The sequence below is a fragment of the Balaenoptera physalus genome (assembly GCF_965194825.1).
Source record: "Balaenoptera physalus genome assembly, chromosome: 3".
In the NCBI taxonomy this organism is placed as follows: domain Eukaryota; kingdom Metazoa; phylum Chordata; class Mammalia; order Artiodactyla; family Balaenopteridae; genus Balaenoptera; species Balaenoptera physalus.
The window spans coordinates 67,495,863-67,512,808 of NC_138890.1; the positions used below are offsets into that span (position 1 = coordinate 67,495,863).

General features: G+C 43.6%; 1 protein-coding gene across 4 annotated transcripts in view; it reads right to left on the bottom strand.

Moving 5' to 3' along the window:
• Nucleotides 1–3,344: 3,344 nt before the first annotated feature.
• Nucleotides 3,345–16,946, bottom strand: part of SLC22A5 (solute carrier family 22 member 5) — a 31,049-nt gene continuing 17,447 nt past the window's right edge. For 3 of the 4 annotated variants that reach the window (XM_082455359.1, XM_082455362.1, XM_082455360.1), the window contains 5 exons: nucleotides 15,183–15,283; nucleotides 13,351–13,565; nucleotides 11,630–11,812; nucleotides 10,265–10,400; nucleotides 3,345–9,908 (listed from right to left, as the gene is read on the bottom strand). In XM_082455359.1, the coding sequence (XP_082311485.1) occupies nucleotides 9,821–9,908; nucleotides 10,265–10,400; nucleotides 11,630–11,812; nucleotides 13,351–13,565; nucleotides 15,183–15,283 (723 nt within the window). In that variant the 3' untranslated portion in view covers nucleotides 3,345–9,820. Of the gene's footprint in view, nucleotides 9,909–10,264; nucleotides 10,401–11,629; nucleotides 11,813–13,350; nucleotides 13,566–13,671; nucleotides 15,158–15,182; nucleotides 15,284–16,946 lie in introns of those variants that run through there. The other variant, XM_082455361.1, reaches the window with a different exon arrangement.

A 16,946-nucleotide genomic window follows, 5' to 3' on the forward strand; every position in this document is an offset into this window, starting at 1 on the left:
GATGTGAGAACTGTTTAGGAGGTAAAATGGTCAGGAACTTAGCAATGGATTGGGTCTTAGAGATAAGGGAAAAGGAGATACCAAGCATGACTCCCAGGTTGCGTAATTGAATGAATGATTGTGGCAGGAATGTAGGTACTCAGATCTCTCTTCAAGAGACCCTTCTACAACGAACATAGTTAGCTGAGAGCCTCCAACCACTGCACCTTCAGATCCACTGCAGTATTTACACAAGGCCTCACATTCTGGCTGCTCCCAGCCAGTGAATGATCACAGTGTGGGTACAAGAGCCAGGCCATTTCTGCCCAAGGTAGGACTCCTCCAACAGGAAATCTGTATTCTGGGGCTTCCCATCAGTGTGGCCAGCACTTTCTCAGAGCTCTGCAGTCTGAGGATCTTCCTACCTAATCCTCCTTCCTTCCCTCTCCCCTTTCACAGGGGACATACCTGCATCGTGGTCTGAGTCTCTCTCTGCCTTCCCTTGCTCCCTCTCCTCTTTACACTTCATGAATATTTTTCCCATTAAACTCACACATTGAATACCATCTTGCTGTCTGCTCTAGGACTCAAACTGACACAATGATGTCCTTCATTGAGTTGGAGAATCTTGAAAAGGACCAAGTTTTGTAGGGGTTCGGTTCTGCCCATGTTGGGTGAGGTGTCAGGTGGGCAGGGGACCTCTCTATCCACTTTTCCATTCATAAGATATGTTCTGCTTTACTATTAAACTATCAGCTATGTCCTCTGTGTGAGCTAGTGTCTTTATAAAACGCTTGTTCCATGGATAACCTTCAAACCTCAGTTTAGAACTCAATACTATAACTGTTTGCCGCTAGAAAAATATAACCTGCCAATAGCAAAAATATCTCTTAACTTTCTTGAGGAGGAGGCAAAAGTCAAAAAATAGAAAGGGAGTGAGCAATTGTTCTTGAACAATCAAAAGTAAATAATTTTGCTTTGGGTGTCCCTGGTTTTCTGGGGAAAAGGACTAGTCTTTTACAAGTGTTCCCAAAGGGAAAGACATATATTTGGCAATACAGATGGAAATCTTTGTCATTCTGTACGAAAAAGAAGTTAGCATACCAAAAGGCACTCTTGTTCTGATATCTTTCTCCCTGAGCAAGGTGCCCTTGGAGAGCTGGGTGGCATAAGATGACCTTGCTGTGGAGACTTGCTGTTTGAATGAATCACCTGTGAGAGGGCAGAGCTCTTCTGGTCCAACATTGGCTTATCCCACTGAAACAGGCTTGAATACAAATCATGACTACTACTGAGCTTTCTCATAGGTCAAACATTTCCTTCACTAATCCCAGATACCAGACAGCCCGAACCCATCTCACTGTGAAGGGTGGAGGCTGACAGTAAGTGAGTTTACATGTTTTGTTACCAAAGCTTTCGAGAAGCCCAGGTACCATTAATCTGCTTGGACTAAAAAGAAAAAGAAGTCGGTGTGGGCATCATGAATTATATTTTCCTGAGGGGTCTGCCTCTCATTAAGGGATGAATGAGTAAAAATATCTGTTGAACAAAAAGAAAAACTACCAAATGTAAAGTGAATGTACTACTTAAGTACTTTAGGGGTAGAAGACTTGTCTTTCCCTCCAAAGGTAGTTATAATTCCCCTCATGAAACCAAACAGAAAATAAAGATTAATTATTTGTAGAGTCAATAATTACATGGGGGGGGGGTCAGGAAAAATAGCAATATTATTATTTTCAACACAAATTTAGTTCTCTGTGTACTTTACATGCATGATCCAGTTGAATCCTTATAAAAACATAATGAGATCGATCATCTATTCTACAGTTAAGGAAACTGAGTCTCAGAATGGTTAAGTGAGTTGCTCAAACTTATAGAACTAGTAAGTAGAGAAGCCTACTTTTGGACCTCAGGGACCACATATCTGCTCCAGGTGTGGACACGTAGCCAATAAGCTATAGTGCTTCCCAAGAGAGGATGTGCTTTGAGATGAACCTTGAACAGGGATAGAATTAGGATAATCAGAGATGAAGGAGGACGATGTATGTATGAAGGCAGGAATGTCAAAAAGAAATATAAAACTGAAAGTGTGTCATATCAGGAGTTGAAATACTTTAAAATATGTGAAAGTTTGGGAGGGGGTTGGAGGAGTCTAAAAAAAAATACTGAAAATTACACAGAAGAAAAGAATTCATCTTTGTCCTCATCTTGCATATTTACTTCCAGTTTTATTTTTTAACTAAAGCTACTTAAAAACGTATACATGCTCATTATAAGGAATATAAACACTATAGCAAATACAACAATAAATGTTTTAAAAAGCTCCCCAAATCCTACTATCTAAAAATTATTACTACTAATATTAGGAAAATATTATTAGATACATTTTTCTTTGCATTTATACAGAGAGGAGGATGGATGGACAGGTGAAAAATGATATCTCAGTATAGTTTTCATTTGTATTTCTCTTATTAGGAGAGAGGTGTAGAATCTTCTCATATGTTTAAAAGTCATCTATGCTTCAATATCTGTGTATTATTTATATTTCTTGCCCAATTTTCTATTGGGGTTGTTGATTTCTTATTTATTTGTAGTAGATCTTTTTATGCTAGGTAAATTAGCTCTTTGTTATATGGGTTGCGAATGGATTCATTTAATAATGGGCTGGCTTTAATTTTTAAATAGTTTCTTTCAAAAAGGATTCATGGGTACCTTATTGCTTGAATTTAATATTTAAGAATGTTTATTTCCATTATACTTGAACAATTCTTTTAAAAAATTATTATGGTAAAATATATGTAACCTAAAATTTATCATTTTAAGCTTTTTAAAATTTATTTATTTATTTACTTATTTATTTATTTGGTTGCACTGGGTCTTAGTTGGGCACGTGGGCTCCTTAGTTGTGGCATGCATGTGGGATCTAGTTCCTGACCAGAGATGGAACCGGGGCCCCCTCATTGGGAGCGTAGAGTCTTATCCACTGTGCCACCAGGGAAGTCCCATTTTAACCATTTTAAGTGTACAATTCAATGGCATTAAGTACATTCAAATTGTTGTGCAGTCAACACCACCGTCCATCTCCAGAGTTTTTTTTATCATCTCAGGCTGAAACTATTTACCCATTAACTCTTCCCCCTTAGCCCCTGGTAACCATTATTCTATTTTCTGTCTCTATTAATTTGACTATTCTAGGTACCTCATATAAATGGAATCATACAATATTTGTCCTTTTGTGTCTGGTTTATTTCACTTAATGTTTTCAAGGCTCATCCATGCTATAGCATGTCTCAGAACTCCATTCCTTTTCAAGGCTAAATAGTATTCCATTGTGTGTAATATATATATATATATATATATATATATATACCACAGTTTGTTTATCCACACATCTGTTGATGGACACTTGGGTTGTTTCCACCTTTTGTCTATTGTAAATAATGCTGCTTTAAACATAGGTGTACACATATGTTTAAGTCTATGCTTTCAATTTGTTTGGGTGTATACCTCGAACTAGAATTGCTGGATCATGTGGTAATTCTGTGTTTTGTTTTTCTGAGGAAAGGCCATGCTGTTTTCCATAGCAGTTGCACTGTTTTATATTCCCACTAGCAATGCACAAGGGTTCCAATTTCCCCTCATCCTCACCAATACTTATTATTTTCTGTTTTGTTTTGTTTTTAATAACAGCCATCCTATTGGGTGTGAAATGGTATCTTATTTATGGTTTTGATTTGCATTTCCCTAATGATTAGCACATCTTTTCATGTGCTTATTGGCCATTTGTATATCTTATTTGAAGAAATGTCTCTTCAAGTCCTCTGCCCGTTAAAAAAACTTTTTTTTAATTGTTGAGTTGTAGGAGTTCCTTATATATTTTGGATATTAACCCGTTATTAGAAATATGATTTGCAAACATTTTCTCCCATTCTATAGGTTGCCTTTTCATCTCTTGGTAATGTCCTTTGATGCACAAAACTTTTTCCCCCAGCTTTACTGAGATGTAATTGACATAAACAAAAGTTTTTAATTTTGATAAAGTCCAGTTTATCTATTTTTTTCTTTTGTTGCCTGTGCCATATCTAAGAAATCATTTCTAAATCCAGTGTCATGGAAATTCCCCCTATGTTTTCTTCTAAAAAGTCTTAGGGTTTTAGCTCTTATGCTTTTTTTTTTTTTTTTAATCCATCTTTGAGTTAATTTTTGCATATGGTGTAAAAGGTAAGAGTCCAACTTCATTCTTTTGCATGTGGACATCCAGTTTTCCAAGCACCATTGTTGAAAAGACTGTCCTTTCCCCCTTGAATGGTTTTGGCATTTTTTAAAAAAGAATCATTTGACTATATATGTGAAGGTTTATTTCTGGGCTCTCTATTCTATTTCATTTATCTGTATGTCTGTCTTTCTGCAAGTACCACAGTGTTTTGATTACTGTAGCTTTATTTTATTCTTCACAATTTGGCTACATTTTATTTCTTCTTCTTGCCTAATTATTATGGTCAGAACTCCCAGTACAGTGTTGAACAGAAGTAGCCAGATGAACATCCTTGTCGTGTTACTGATCTTAGGGGATGAGCTTTCAGTTTCACCAGTGAGTATAACATTAGCTATGGGGTTTTCATAGATGCCATTTGTCATGTCGAGGGAGTTCCCCTTCTATTTCTAGTCTGTTGAGTGTTTTGTTTTTATCAAGAAAAGGTGTTGGATATTGTCAAATGACTTTTTTTTTTTTGGCCATGCTGCGTGGCTTGCAGGATCTTAGTTCCCCGACCAGGGATCAAACCTGTACCCCCTGCAGTGGAAGCATGGAGCCCTAACCACAGGACCACCAGGGAATTCCCTATCAAATGATTTTCTGCATTAATTTATATGATCATTTTTTAAAACCTTCATTCTATTAATGTGTTGTATTACATTGATTAATGTTTGTACATTGAACTTCCCTTGTATTCCTGGGATAAATCCCACTTGGTCACAGTATGTAATTCTCTTATTATACTGCTGGATTTGGCTTGCTAGTATTTTGTTGAATATTTTACATCTATGTTCATAAGGGATTAAATCTATAGATTTCTTTTCTTTTGATGTCTTTGTCTGGATTTGGTCTCAGGGTAATGCTGGCCTCATAGAATGAGTTAGGAAGTGTCTTCTCCTCTTCTATTCTGGGGAAGAAGTTGAGAATGATTGGTGTTAATTCTTCTTTAAATATTTGGTAGAATTCACCAGTGAAGCCATCTGATTCTGGGCTTTTCTTTGTTGGGAGGTTTTGTTTATTAATTCAATCTCTTAAGTCTGTTCAGATTTTATTTCTTCTTGAGTTGATTTTGGTAATTTGTGTTTCTAGGAATTTGTTCAGTTCATCTAGGTTATCTAATTTGTTTGCATACAGTTGTTTATAGTATTCTCTTATAATCCTTTTTTCTGTAAGATTGGTATTAATTTCCTCACTCATATTAATACTGTCTTTTATATTTATTAGGTAGTTCCCTTTTTCCGTGTTCTTTATTCCTTCATGTGGATTTGCATTGCTGTTGTCCTTTTTTTTAAAATAAATATATTTTATTTTATTTATTTTTATTTTTGGCTGCATTGGGTCTTTGTTGCTGTGCATGGGCTTTCTCTAGTTGCGGTGAGCGCGGGCTACTCTTCGTTGCAGTGCGTGGGCTTTTCATTGTGGTGGCTTCTCTTGTTGTGGGGCATGGGCTCTAGGCACGCGGGCTTCAGTAGTTGTGGCGCACGGAGCATGCTCCGTGGCATATGGGATATTCCTGGACCAGGGATCGAACCCATGTCCCCTGCATTGGCAGATGGATTCTTAACCACTGCGCCACCAGGGTAGTCCTGCTGTTGTCCTTTCGTTTCAGCCTGAAGGACTCCCTTTAGCATTTCTCATAGAGCAGGTCTCACTTCTTTCAGAGTCATCAGCCTTGTTGTCCGTTTTCTCTGTTTCATCCATTTGTTTTCTACAGTAGTTGCCAAAAATCTTTGAACAGGGAAATAAATAGAGACCTTCACCCTGTCTGCTGTTTGCCAGATATGGGAGTAAGCAAAGAGACTGTTTCAGATGTTGATGACTTTCTAGTATGGCTAAAGAGCTGAGGGGCAATGTTAGAATCTTCTGTTTCTTTCCTTCCACCGATTTTTAAAGTGTATTGTTTTAAGTTATGCTGCTTTCTTGTTTGGTTAATTTTGGTGAAAAATATTCATAGGTTTTTACTTTTTTATGCTCATTTTGTTTGGTCTAGGGGAGGGCATTCTATGATGACATTTGTCATTTTCAGAACTATTTCATTCATAATCGAAGGTTACATGATTATGAATACAATAGTTCTGAAGTTTCAGTAGACTAGCCCTGTGAAATACTGATACCGCTGCATGCATTTAGCAGACTCTCCTTGATGTATAGAGTGTATGTCCACACCTCCCCTACACATCCATGAGAAGAGTTTCTCATGTGAGACTTCTGGAGTTAAAAGAGTCAGTCTGGTGCCTGGCTGTTGCCTTCTGGCTGGCCCAGCAGAGAGATGATGTCCCAGTGTCTCTGGAAGCCTCCTGCACACCTGTCCTTGAGATGAGGCCCCTTCTTCCCAAGGTGAGACCTTCTGGGGTGGGTCTGCCTGAGACTCCAGGAAGACATGATTTCTGCTGAGAAACCTCTGACGTGTCATCCTGGGCATCCTTTCTCAATCTCATAAGACTTTTATGAGGATCAAATGAAAATATAGATGTATTTTTCCAAAGTGCTTTCTTAGCAATGGCACACAACATAAGGTATTGTTAATGTTGAATTGCATCAAGCCTCTTTCTGTCACCTTAAAAAGCCCTTTAGGAAAATCAGTTAAATGACAAACACCTAGGGGAAAGATTTGTTGTGATATTTACTACCTGACAGGGAACATGGCCCTCTGCCCAAGGCATTCATCATCACTTATTCTAGGTGTTAAGCAGACTAATTCTCTTTGGCAAACACCAGCCCTTCTGGAATTCAGGATAGTGTTCCAGGGAGGTCTGGGAGGAACTAGTTGCCAAGAATAGGAAAAGATTATGGGGTACACTCCTGTATGCACTTTGATCTGTGGTAGAAGACTTTTTATTATTTTTAAAATCTGAATTGTTCCTCCACTGCCTTTGCTTTGTCCTTTGCATTTCTATGGGTATCCTGGTTTCTAATTCTTATGGGCATTAACTGAGCACCTTACCATGCACCAAACATCCCTGTGGGTTCCTTGAGAGGAGATCCCTGGGCAGGATAATCTGGTCAGTTTCCTAAAATCATGACTGATGGAAACAAGTCACACAAGAGTCCAGCAGGCCTGCACAGAGGCCTTGGATTTTTCAGATACTTGGTTCAGCCCGGGAGCAGGGACTTGGGCTATTGCCCTACCACTGGAAGAGCTTGAAGCATTCAGGTAATTATGATTTTTGCGCCCAGAAGGTCACAAATGACTGATCAGTGGCATTGAGAATAAGAGAGAAAACTCAGAACTGCTCATTTGTGCAACAGGAGAAAGAGCAGGAAGGACCGTAATTATATTCCGGAGGCACTGTGATGTCAGTTAATCAGGAACCCTGCACAGAACCGGGTGTGAGGAGAGTAGAGAAGCTAACACTGTTACAGAAACCAAGCTTCCTTCCCTCCCTGCCTGAGTTTGATGCTGCTCGTTTTGTTATGCTACACGCTTTTTGAGTTATCTATCCAGCCCTGGAGCGTTTTACCCATGTCTTTACACATTCTAGCTCAGATCGCCCTGTGACACATTACATCTATCTTGTGCACCACGTCCAATCCCCAGTCCCCTCAGCCCCACCGCTTACTCCAAGTCACTGTTGCAGCAACCAGTTCACACACTCTGACCAGCTTCACTGAAGTGCAGCCTGACAGTGCTTCGCCTCGGGCCTGCAGTGCATTACTTCTTGCTTTCTATCCAGGGGACAGAACCCGTTTGGGACTCATCCATGTGCAACCTGGAAATGTGGGAGCTGACACCTGTGGGGCTGCCTTTGACGAATGGGGAATGAAGGCCAATATGTAAATGCTTTCCCCTTTCATCATAGTGCAGATGGTTTTGAGATACATCTCATAAGGCTCCTGAGAAATCCTGGCTGGATGGAACAGTGCCCTTGGTGCTGGCCATCCTGATAATGCATCCTTGTATTGGGTCTCCCTCCTTCCCTGTTTCCTCCCCCTATCCTTTACTTCTGCTCCTTGGAATCTTATTCCCAAATAAGTTACTAACTGCACAGAAGCACTGGCCTCAGGCTCTGCTTTCTGGGGAAGCCAGGCTAAGACACGTCTGCAAGAATGCTGCCTCAGTCCATAGTCAATAGAGTGAAGGTCTCTAGTACATGGGGATTAAATTTCAGCTTTAGAGACTAATCATAAACCACTGCTAGAATTAGCCCAAGCTGACATAGAGAAAAGTGATGTGATGGTGTGGCATGGCTCACCAAATTGTGGAAATAAAAGTGGTGGGCAGTTGTTATTATTTTTAAAAGTCATTTTATTTATTAAAACATCTTCATTTCCCAAGGCACTTCAGTAGCTTTCACAAAAATACTTTTTTTTTTAACCAGGTGAAGCATATGCTTTAGGAGTACCATGGTAGCATAATCAGAAGAGAGAAGACAATTTTACACTGAACGCAAAATATCTCCCAGGGTTACACCACTGAAGTGAGCAACTCTGAAAGACTGTGAACACGACTTAATTTTCTTCTTTGTAATTTTTTTCCATGATTAAGTATCATGAAAGGAACACACACAGTGATGTCATTTTTGGCACCCAGAGAAGTGCTAGTAGCTAAGGCTGGTGAGGCCTTGCATAGGTGGCAACTGTGGACCATTGCCAGAGTGATTCTGGGTTGAAACAAACAAATAAAAGACACAAACCAGGAGGCTAAGGAACCAGCCTTTCCTAAGTCTATTCTGAAGTGCAAATAACTTAAGGAGAAAAAAAGACATAATAACAAACAACAAACAAAACACAATCAAAATCCATATTATAGTTTTGGGAGAAGAGACAAGTTTGCTCGTCTCTCTTTCTCATTGATATACTTCCTTCAAACCATACGTCAGAAACCACAGTAGCTAGGAGACTTGATTCACATAGCAGTGGAAAACAAGAATAGTAGATTCAGTGACGAATCTCTTATGGGCCTGCACAAGCCCAATGCTTTGATCAGATGTAAACAAGTCTACCCAGTAGTCACTCTGAGTGGTCCAAGAGCTCATAAGTCAATGCACTTGTCTCTGTTCTGTATCTGCTGAGTCCTCTCCATATGAAATACCTCTAGGTTTCCCCAGACTTGTGCTCTCCTGCCCTGGGGAAGCAACAATCCCATTTAATATCCTTTGTAACTGAGAAACTATGAGAAATCAGACTCCCTGTGTAATTATTTCTTTTCCTCTAAAGTGCACCATTAGTGGGAAACAGGGAAAGGATTTTTTGGCAGGGTGAGGGGGTGGAGAATTAGACCCCCAGTTCTATCAGGGGCCTTTTCAGGCAGTCTGAAATTAAAATGTAAATTTAGCAAATGCCTCTCATATTCTTCCAAATCCTACTGGTTCTAGTGAGTAGTTAACTTCTTAGGAAGTGCCAAGTCCATCACTGTAATAGTTAGGATTTACCCAAAGTTGTCCGTCAGTAGCCATGGTGTCCCTGGAGGGAAGGTGGTGCTCTAGGACCATATGCAGCGGAGTCTGGGTATCCATCCATGAGCAAGGCAGACACGGCGTCCACAGAATGAACAGCAAAGACCTTTGCCATTGAAGGACTCAGTGTCTGCACAAGCCACTCCTGATAAGACGGTCATTCCTCTTTACTTTCTCACTGGAGGCTGTGTTAGAAGCCTGTGTTTTTAAGGACTGTGGGGCTTTCTTCGCCATCTTTTAACATCCTTGTGTGGCTTGGAGTTTGCCTGTATTTTATTCTATAAGAACAAGCCAAACAAATGTTAGTAACAAATCTTAAAAAGATGTCTACCAGTCTCAAAACAAACAAAAAATCCCCCAGAGCTGAGGTTATCTCACTAAAGGGAAAATATCATACAGCAGATTCTGAAAGGTTTCTTCTTGTCTCTGTACTATCCCAGAGTTGCTATTGCTGTCGAGATGTTCATGGTGACCTGGCGGTCTGGGTCTAGCCAGAGAGAACAGGCTGTAAGTACCTGGCCATGTCTGATCCTATTATGGCTAAACTAGTCCATGGCGTTTCTGAGTTCGTGGGGAACTCTCTGCCAGGCCCAGACCCAGTGCATTAACTTTGTGAAGAAGGAGGCCCCCTTACCCTTTGACCCTTAGCATCTGGTCAATGGTGTCTGGGAGTGGGGTGCCGAAGCTCTCTGGGAGGAACAAGGTGAGGATGGCTGTCAGGATGGTCAGACTCCCCATGAGAATGTAGGGCAGGAAGCGGTCGTAGGCACCTGTGGCAAAGCAGAGCCCCAAGCCGGGAGTGCAGTTAGACATGGTCTCTCTCCCTCCCTTTGTGTCCCCAGGACTCTAACGGGATCACCTGCCTTCTCGGCCTCAGCATCTCCCAGTCTGAGCTGCCATATTGGAATCTGGCACCTAGGCAGGTCACAGAACCCAGAGTTGGCACAGAGCAGCAGCACCTCGGTGCAGGGGATGGGTGCAGCCTGGGAGGATGGGGCTGGGCCATTTCTATTCCTATTTCCTTTTAATTGGCCGTGCTGTGCGGCATGCGGGATCTTAGTTCCCCGACCAGGGATCGAACCTGTGCCCCCTGCACTGGGAGCACTGGACCACCAGGGAAGTCCCTCTATTCCTATTTTCTAGCCAAAAATAAATAAATTAATCAACTAATTAATTTTAAAAACCCAACGCAGCCAAAAATTAATTAATTAATTTAAAAAAAACACAAAACACCCTATTTCCTAATGCTGGGTTTCCAAGGAACTCAAGGTACGTGTCCAGGGATAGGAATAACTCCTCCACCTCTCCAGATGTGTCACAACCCACTCGATTTGTCTTCAGGCCAGATCAGAGGGTGTATCTGCTTGTCAGATCTATGTAGCATGTTCACAAAGCACTCTGAGTACTCCCAAGGTGGGTGCCACCCGTCCCCAGAGATGTGCCAGCTAGGTATGTGCAGGGGGACAGCAGCTGCCATGAGGAAATAATTCTGAGAAAGATAAAACTGGGGCCCTATTACATAAAATGGTACAAGACAGATCTTTGCACAGTGTAAAACTGCTGTGTTAAGTGCTTCAAGTTACAGAAATTCTTGGTTCATCAGACCTCTAGAATAGACATCTTTCCCTTCCTGTTCCTTGTAAACTATGATTCCAAGAAGAAATTTCCCCAATTAGTACACTGGCTCCCTAAACGACACTGCAGTTTCTTAGGACAGGGGAATTACGTTCTCTGATGGAAGGCCTGGGAAGGCTAAAACAGATACAAAAACCCTCCACTCTCATCAATTTCTAGCTGTCTACAGGTTGTTTTCCACATGAGCGCTTCCACCACAGTGCACCCAGACAGGAACCTTCTCCAGGCATAGATCCAGTATTGGATGGATCCCATTTGCTGAGTGTGCTTGCTTTCCTGTTAACTAGCCATCCCCAGGTCGCATTAAAGCCAATCAGTGCTTCCACCCCATCCCTCCTGCGTGCGCTCGACCCACGGGACTTACCAAGGTAAATGAAGTAGGGAGACAGGATGCTGCCCAGGCGGGACGCTGTGGAGCTGACTCCCACGCCCATGTTCCTGACCACTGTGGGGTACAGCTCGGCTGTGTACACGTAGACCATGGAGAAGGCAGCAGTGACTCCAAACTTACCCACCATCACCAGGATGGTAGCCAAATAATAAAAGTCTGAAGAGCAAAGGGAAGAAAGTAGGAGAAGGCACCAACCCAAGGCACACTGCTACTAGTTTTTGCCTGAAACAGACATACTTTCTCCCTGGGAAGGGTGGGGGAGGAAAGTTTCTATAACTTCCTATTGTGGGATAAGGGGCTTATGTCCCTCCAAGTTGATTACTGAGAGGAGGCTGAGACCTGCAGCTGTGTGAGGACATGCTCTTCTCCTCAGCCTAAAGACCACCAGAGTGAGCCCCTCAATAACCCAGAGAAACCTGCTCTCCAGTCCAAAAGTCATTAAAGACATGTCTGTCGGGGGGGGGGCAGCTGGCACCCCAGAACCTCATGCTGCAGGCACTGTGGAATTAACTAAGGATTTGTGGATGAATGGGAAGTTCAATTATAACTCACTTCACGCTTTCACTCTATGCAACACTTCACAGACCAGCAGACTCTCAGGAATGATCCTCGGATCTCTCCTGCTCACTGTGCCAGTGAGGAGATGCTGTGAGTGGCCTGTGGGTCTCCCTGAGCTCTGGTGTGAACCTCCACATACATTCCTGGGCTCCCAGCCACGCTGCAGCGGGGGCTCTTCCTGTGCAGAGTGTTGCCAGCCTCAGGGGCCCACAAATGATTACCAGAGGTCCCCAAACCCATGACAACTCTCGGTACCATGATGGACATGAGGATCCATAAACCGTTTTACGAATTTTCAGAGGGCTGCCTCCCACCCTTCTGTGGGACACCAAGATGGTGTTACAAATAAACTCCTGCTACTGGCCTGTGAGAGCCACGCTGTGGCCTGGCCCCTCCCTTTTTCCTCTCCTCATCTCTTACCAAGCGTGCCAGGCTCATTGCCTCCTCAGGGTCTTGGCCTTTGCTCTTTTTCGGCCTGAAATGTTCTGCTCCTAGACTTTCTCATGGGTTTCTCCATCATTTCATCTGTTTCTGCTCAACTTTCCCCTCTTTCGGGCCACTGTCTGTGACCACTCTATATAAACTAGCTCTCCATTGTCCTTCAGTGGCATTATTAAAGGTAACACAGTCTGTACTATAACAAACATTTTATTTACTTGTTTGTTGTCTGTCTTCTCAACTGGAGTCTGAGCGCCAGGAGGGCCTGGGGCTCTGCCCAACTCCTTTACTTCTGCACCATCAGCCCCAAGCACAGTGCCTCCCCCACAGTAAACACTCCGCAGCTACTTATTGAATGAATAAATGACTAAGATGGGGCCAGGTTAAAAAGACATGGGGATGGCCCTCTTTCCTCCCCCTCACTCTGCAAAAAAAACACACACACACATTAACTTGGGTAGAGAGTATAATCAACCGCCAGCCCCACATGGTTACTCTCCCTCCTCCCCCAAAGCCCAGGCCATGATGACTGTCTGGTCCCAGGAGATACTTTCTCTTGATTTGTTGGCCGAGAACACAGATATGCAGGCGAGCTGTAATGGCATAATTTTATTCTCTTTATTAACTGGCCGAGACAGTCTGGTAGAGACTGAGTGACTCAATGGATATCCCAGACTGCAGACATGTATGGTACCTACCTGGGGGCACCAGCTGCACGAAGAGAAGAACGCTGCCACCCAGGAAGAGGGCGGTGGCCATGGAATAGCGTCGGGGCAGGTGCTGCAGAAGCAGCCAGGCCAACACATATGCTGGGACTTCAACCACAGCCGAAAGGAAGCAGTTCAAATAGACATCCCCATGCAAGTTAGGAGTGTCAAGGGAAAGCCCAAAATAGCCCACTGATATGGTCATCCTGAAACAGAATGCAGAAAAAAGCTGGAGAAGTGGCATCCACGTGCCTCCCAACCTGGACAACTTTTAAAATACAATTATTGCAGGAAATTCAAAACTATCCTTACCAGGATGGCAGCAGATTTAACCCTGAGTCTTACTTCTTAGAAAGAAAGATAACTTCCCCCGAGACCAGGGTACCTTCTGGGTCAGAGCACTTTCAGAGCTTTCTAAACAAAGTGTTCCAGCAAAAAGACATATAATTCAGATAGATTCACTTTGTTGGAAAAAAAAAAATAAAAACCCCAAAATACCCCAACTTGCCTTTCGGCTTTAAAAATCCTAAGCTAAAGCACTCACAAAAGCTCACTTCCCTACTCTCTGAACCTCCCAAATCCAACAATTGCAGAAGGAGCTAGGGTATGAGTAAGGAGGCAGATAGCAAGTGGGGTGTGATAAGACTGATGAGATAAAATAAGGAACAATCATTAGGCCAAACATTTAGAGAAAGATCCCTGGCGGACCCTCTGGGGCGACCAGCCAGGAAGAGGCTGGTCAGAAGCTGGTGACCCCAACCCCACTGGACTCGTGGGGAGGAGAGGGAGCTCCCAGTGGGCCATCTGCATGCCCCCCGCTGCCCCTGGCCTAGACCCTGTCCCCAGTAGGCACTCTCTCTATTGATGGTCAACACTCTTTGGCAAACTAGACCAGTATGAATCAGACTGTTTTTTAACTCATCTGCAGGTTGAAACCACAGCTGGTACAATCAGGGAAAAGGGCATGTACAGGAGTCCCTGGGAAATCCAGAGCAGGAGGGGTGCCTGGGTGAACCACAGAAGGGTGACTCATCGCAGGCTGGCAGTTCTGTGCTGCAGGCTGAAAGCTGGTTTTGTTTGAGGCCGACTCAGGGGTGGTGCACTGCCCTAAGGGATCCCGTGCCATTCCTTGGAAATGGGTGGCTGGCCGCCAAGGTTTGTTGACTCCAGCAATAAGCACTCTGAGATGAAGTCTGCCTTCCTCCCCCGCAGGCTCAGGTAGTCACTTGTAATCCCAAGTGTTTGGCCACTAAGCAAATGCTATCCAGGCACTCGGATGTGTTCCTTCTCTCTGGTAAATCACAGATCCCTCCCTGACACACTTGGTGAAACGCCTCGTTAGAAGGAACCTGACGAGGACGTGTAGGCCATGGCTCTCCCTCCAGGACAGTCTCCAAACATCCCAGAGGGAGGATGTCCTGCTTCCACATTTCCAGAACATACTTAGCAGCCTCTATAACTGAAAGGACATGGTGTCTTCACTTAGAACTTCTTAAAGGCCTCAGTCACTGTCTGATGCACAGGCAACAGGAACAGCTAAACTAGGGACCCAATGTGAACAGCGATTTGCCTTATGACCCAGAGGGATCCCCAAAGATCCCATATCTTCCCCCAAAAGCCCCCACAACAGTTCTCGTTCTCCTCTTCTGAGATTCCGTTAAGAACTGGGACATGCCCACTTCTTTTATTGCAAGGCACATCCCTGCCACTTTCTGATGACACAGGCTTTCAATTCTGATCTGAGACATGTCTGCAAATGCGAGGCTTGACAGCCACTGCCAGAAGCTTTGTCTTGAGGCCTTAGGTATGTCTCACTTACGCACCACAGAATTATGGACATGATGGTGACCATCCGGATATTCCAGGTTCGGAGCAGATCCAGAATGCTGTGAGATTGCTGTTTCTTGGAGCTTAGGTCTTGTAGCTGCAGGAACAACATGACAAGGGTACGGGACGGAGAGAAGGTTGGAGACTCAGAGACCCAAGAACATACTTGAAACCCTGGCATCTTAGCTTTCTGCGTCTCCGAGTTGGGGAGTGTTTTATGCTTCTTGCTTGAAAAGAAGGGTAAGTATAGTGACTATGTCTTGGGCTGCAGAAGGCTTCACTGGGCCTTGTGGATAACAAATTAGTGAACAAGAATGAGGAGGAAAAGTAAGTGACCAGCCCTTGGTGTGATGCAGCCAAGGAGGAGGCCCAAGCTGACTGCCCCCTCCCGGCAAAACCTCCAGCCCCGTCAATGGCCACATTCCAGGGAGGCCTCTGAGCATTCCTTTCCAAGGCTGGCTCCCGGCCCTCTGGGTCAGAGAGAGAAACTGGCTGTGTAGTTTATTGATATTATATTTTAAAAGAATTAATGTTTTCAGTCCTCATACCATGTAGTTACTGGTCTACTTCCAAGGAAAAAAGTTTCAGATAGAAAAACAGGAAAATTGACCTCAGCTTCACTCTGAGTAACTTCCTATGAAATCTGGCACAGCCAAGGACATTAATAAACCACACATCTAAACACACTGATGTTGCTTTCTTAAGCAAACCCAGCTTTGGAGTTTGTTTTTCCCGAGTTAGCAGTTCAACAAAAGGTCAACTTTTGACTTAATGGATCCCCTGGAATAGCCTCATTTCCACAAAAATGCCAGTGGGACTTACGGTTTCATCCAGACTGACCTCTGCAAAGCTACCGAGGCCACCTCACTTAAAAGCCCTCCCTGCCACCTACCCCTCCCTGAACTTTGTGCACCAGAGTCCTTTCTAGGATGTGCTGAGTGGGATTTGGTGCTGGGCCACCGCTTAACCGTAAGGCCGGGAGGGCTGTCAGTGGCCAGCAGCTTCTTTGCTGCCTATAGTAACCGGTCTCTCTTTCCCAAGCCCCAAGTCTGCATCTGCATGCCTTTGCGCACTGCGGGATGACTGCTGGTGGCTGTTCTCACAGCCAGGACCTTGTCTTCCTGTCAGAGCAGGGACACACTCCAGAACCCCATCAGCCAGCAATGACAATTTCTAACCGCTTCTCAGAGGCATGAGACTGAGGAAAACCGCTTGCTGCAGAGGAGGTGGAAAGAGAGGGAACAGGAAGGAGAAGCAAGACCCAGGAATCAGGCAGAGCCAGGAAATTACTCATGGCGCGTGAGAACAGGGTTTGCAGAGAGGGGTGGGGTAGGGGGAGGGCGGATATCAAAAAGGACCTGGCTCCAAGACAATACTCAACAACTCTCCGTTGGTGGGCGGAAGGAGACAGGACATTTCTAACTCCAAATCTATTTTTGCTTCATATTTTAGGTGCTTGTATTATTTTTTAAGATGAGAAACAACCTAAGGTATAAGAAACAATGATTTCCCAAAATGCCAATTTCATGAAAGACCTATTAACTCATAGAGAGTTTTTATTATTAAAAGTAATGGTTCAACTGTATGATCACTTAGAAAATAATTATATAAAGTATGAAAACCTAAACTCCACGGAAAGGTGAAGGAGTTTACGCAGTTGGCACCTTCTCAACTTCTGAATTTTAACAGGACCTGCTTTGGGGGCAGCTGGGGCTTGGGCAGGGGGAGGGCTGGACTCCCATGTGAAGGGAGGGCTTCAG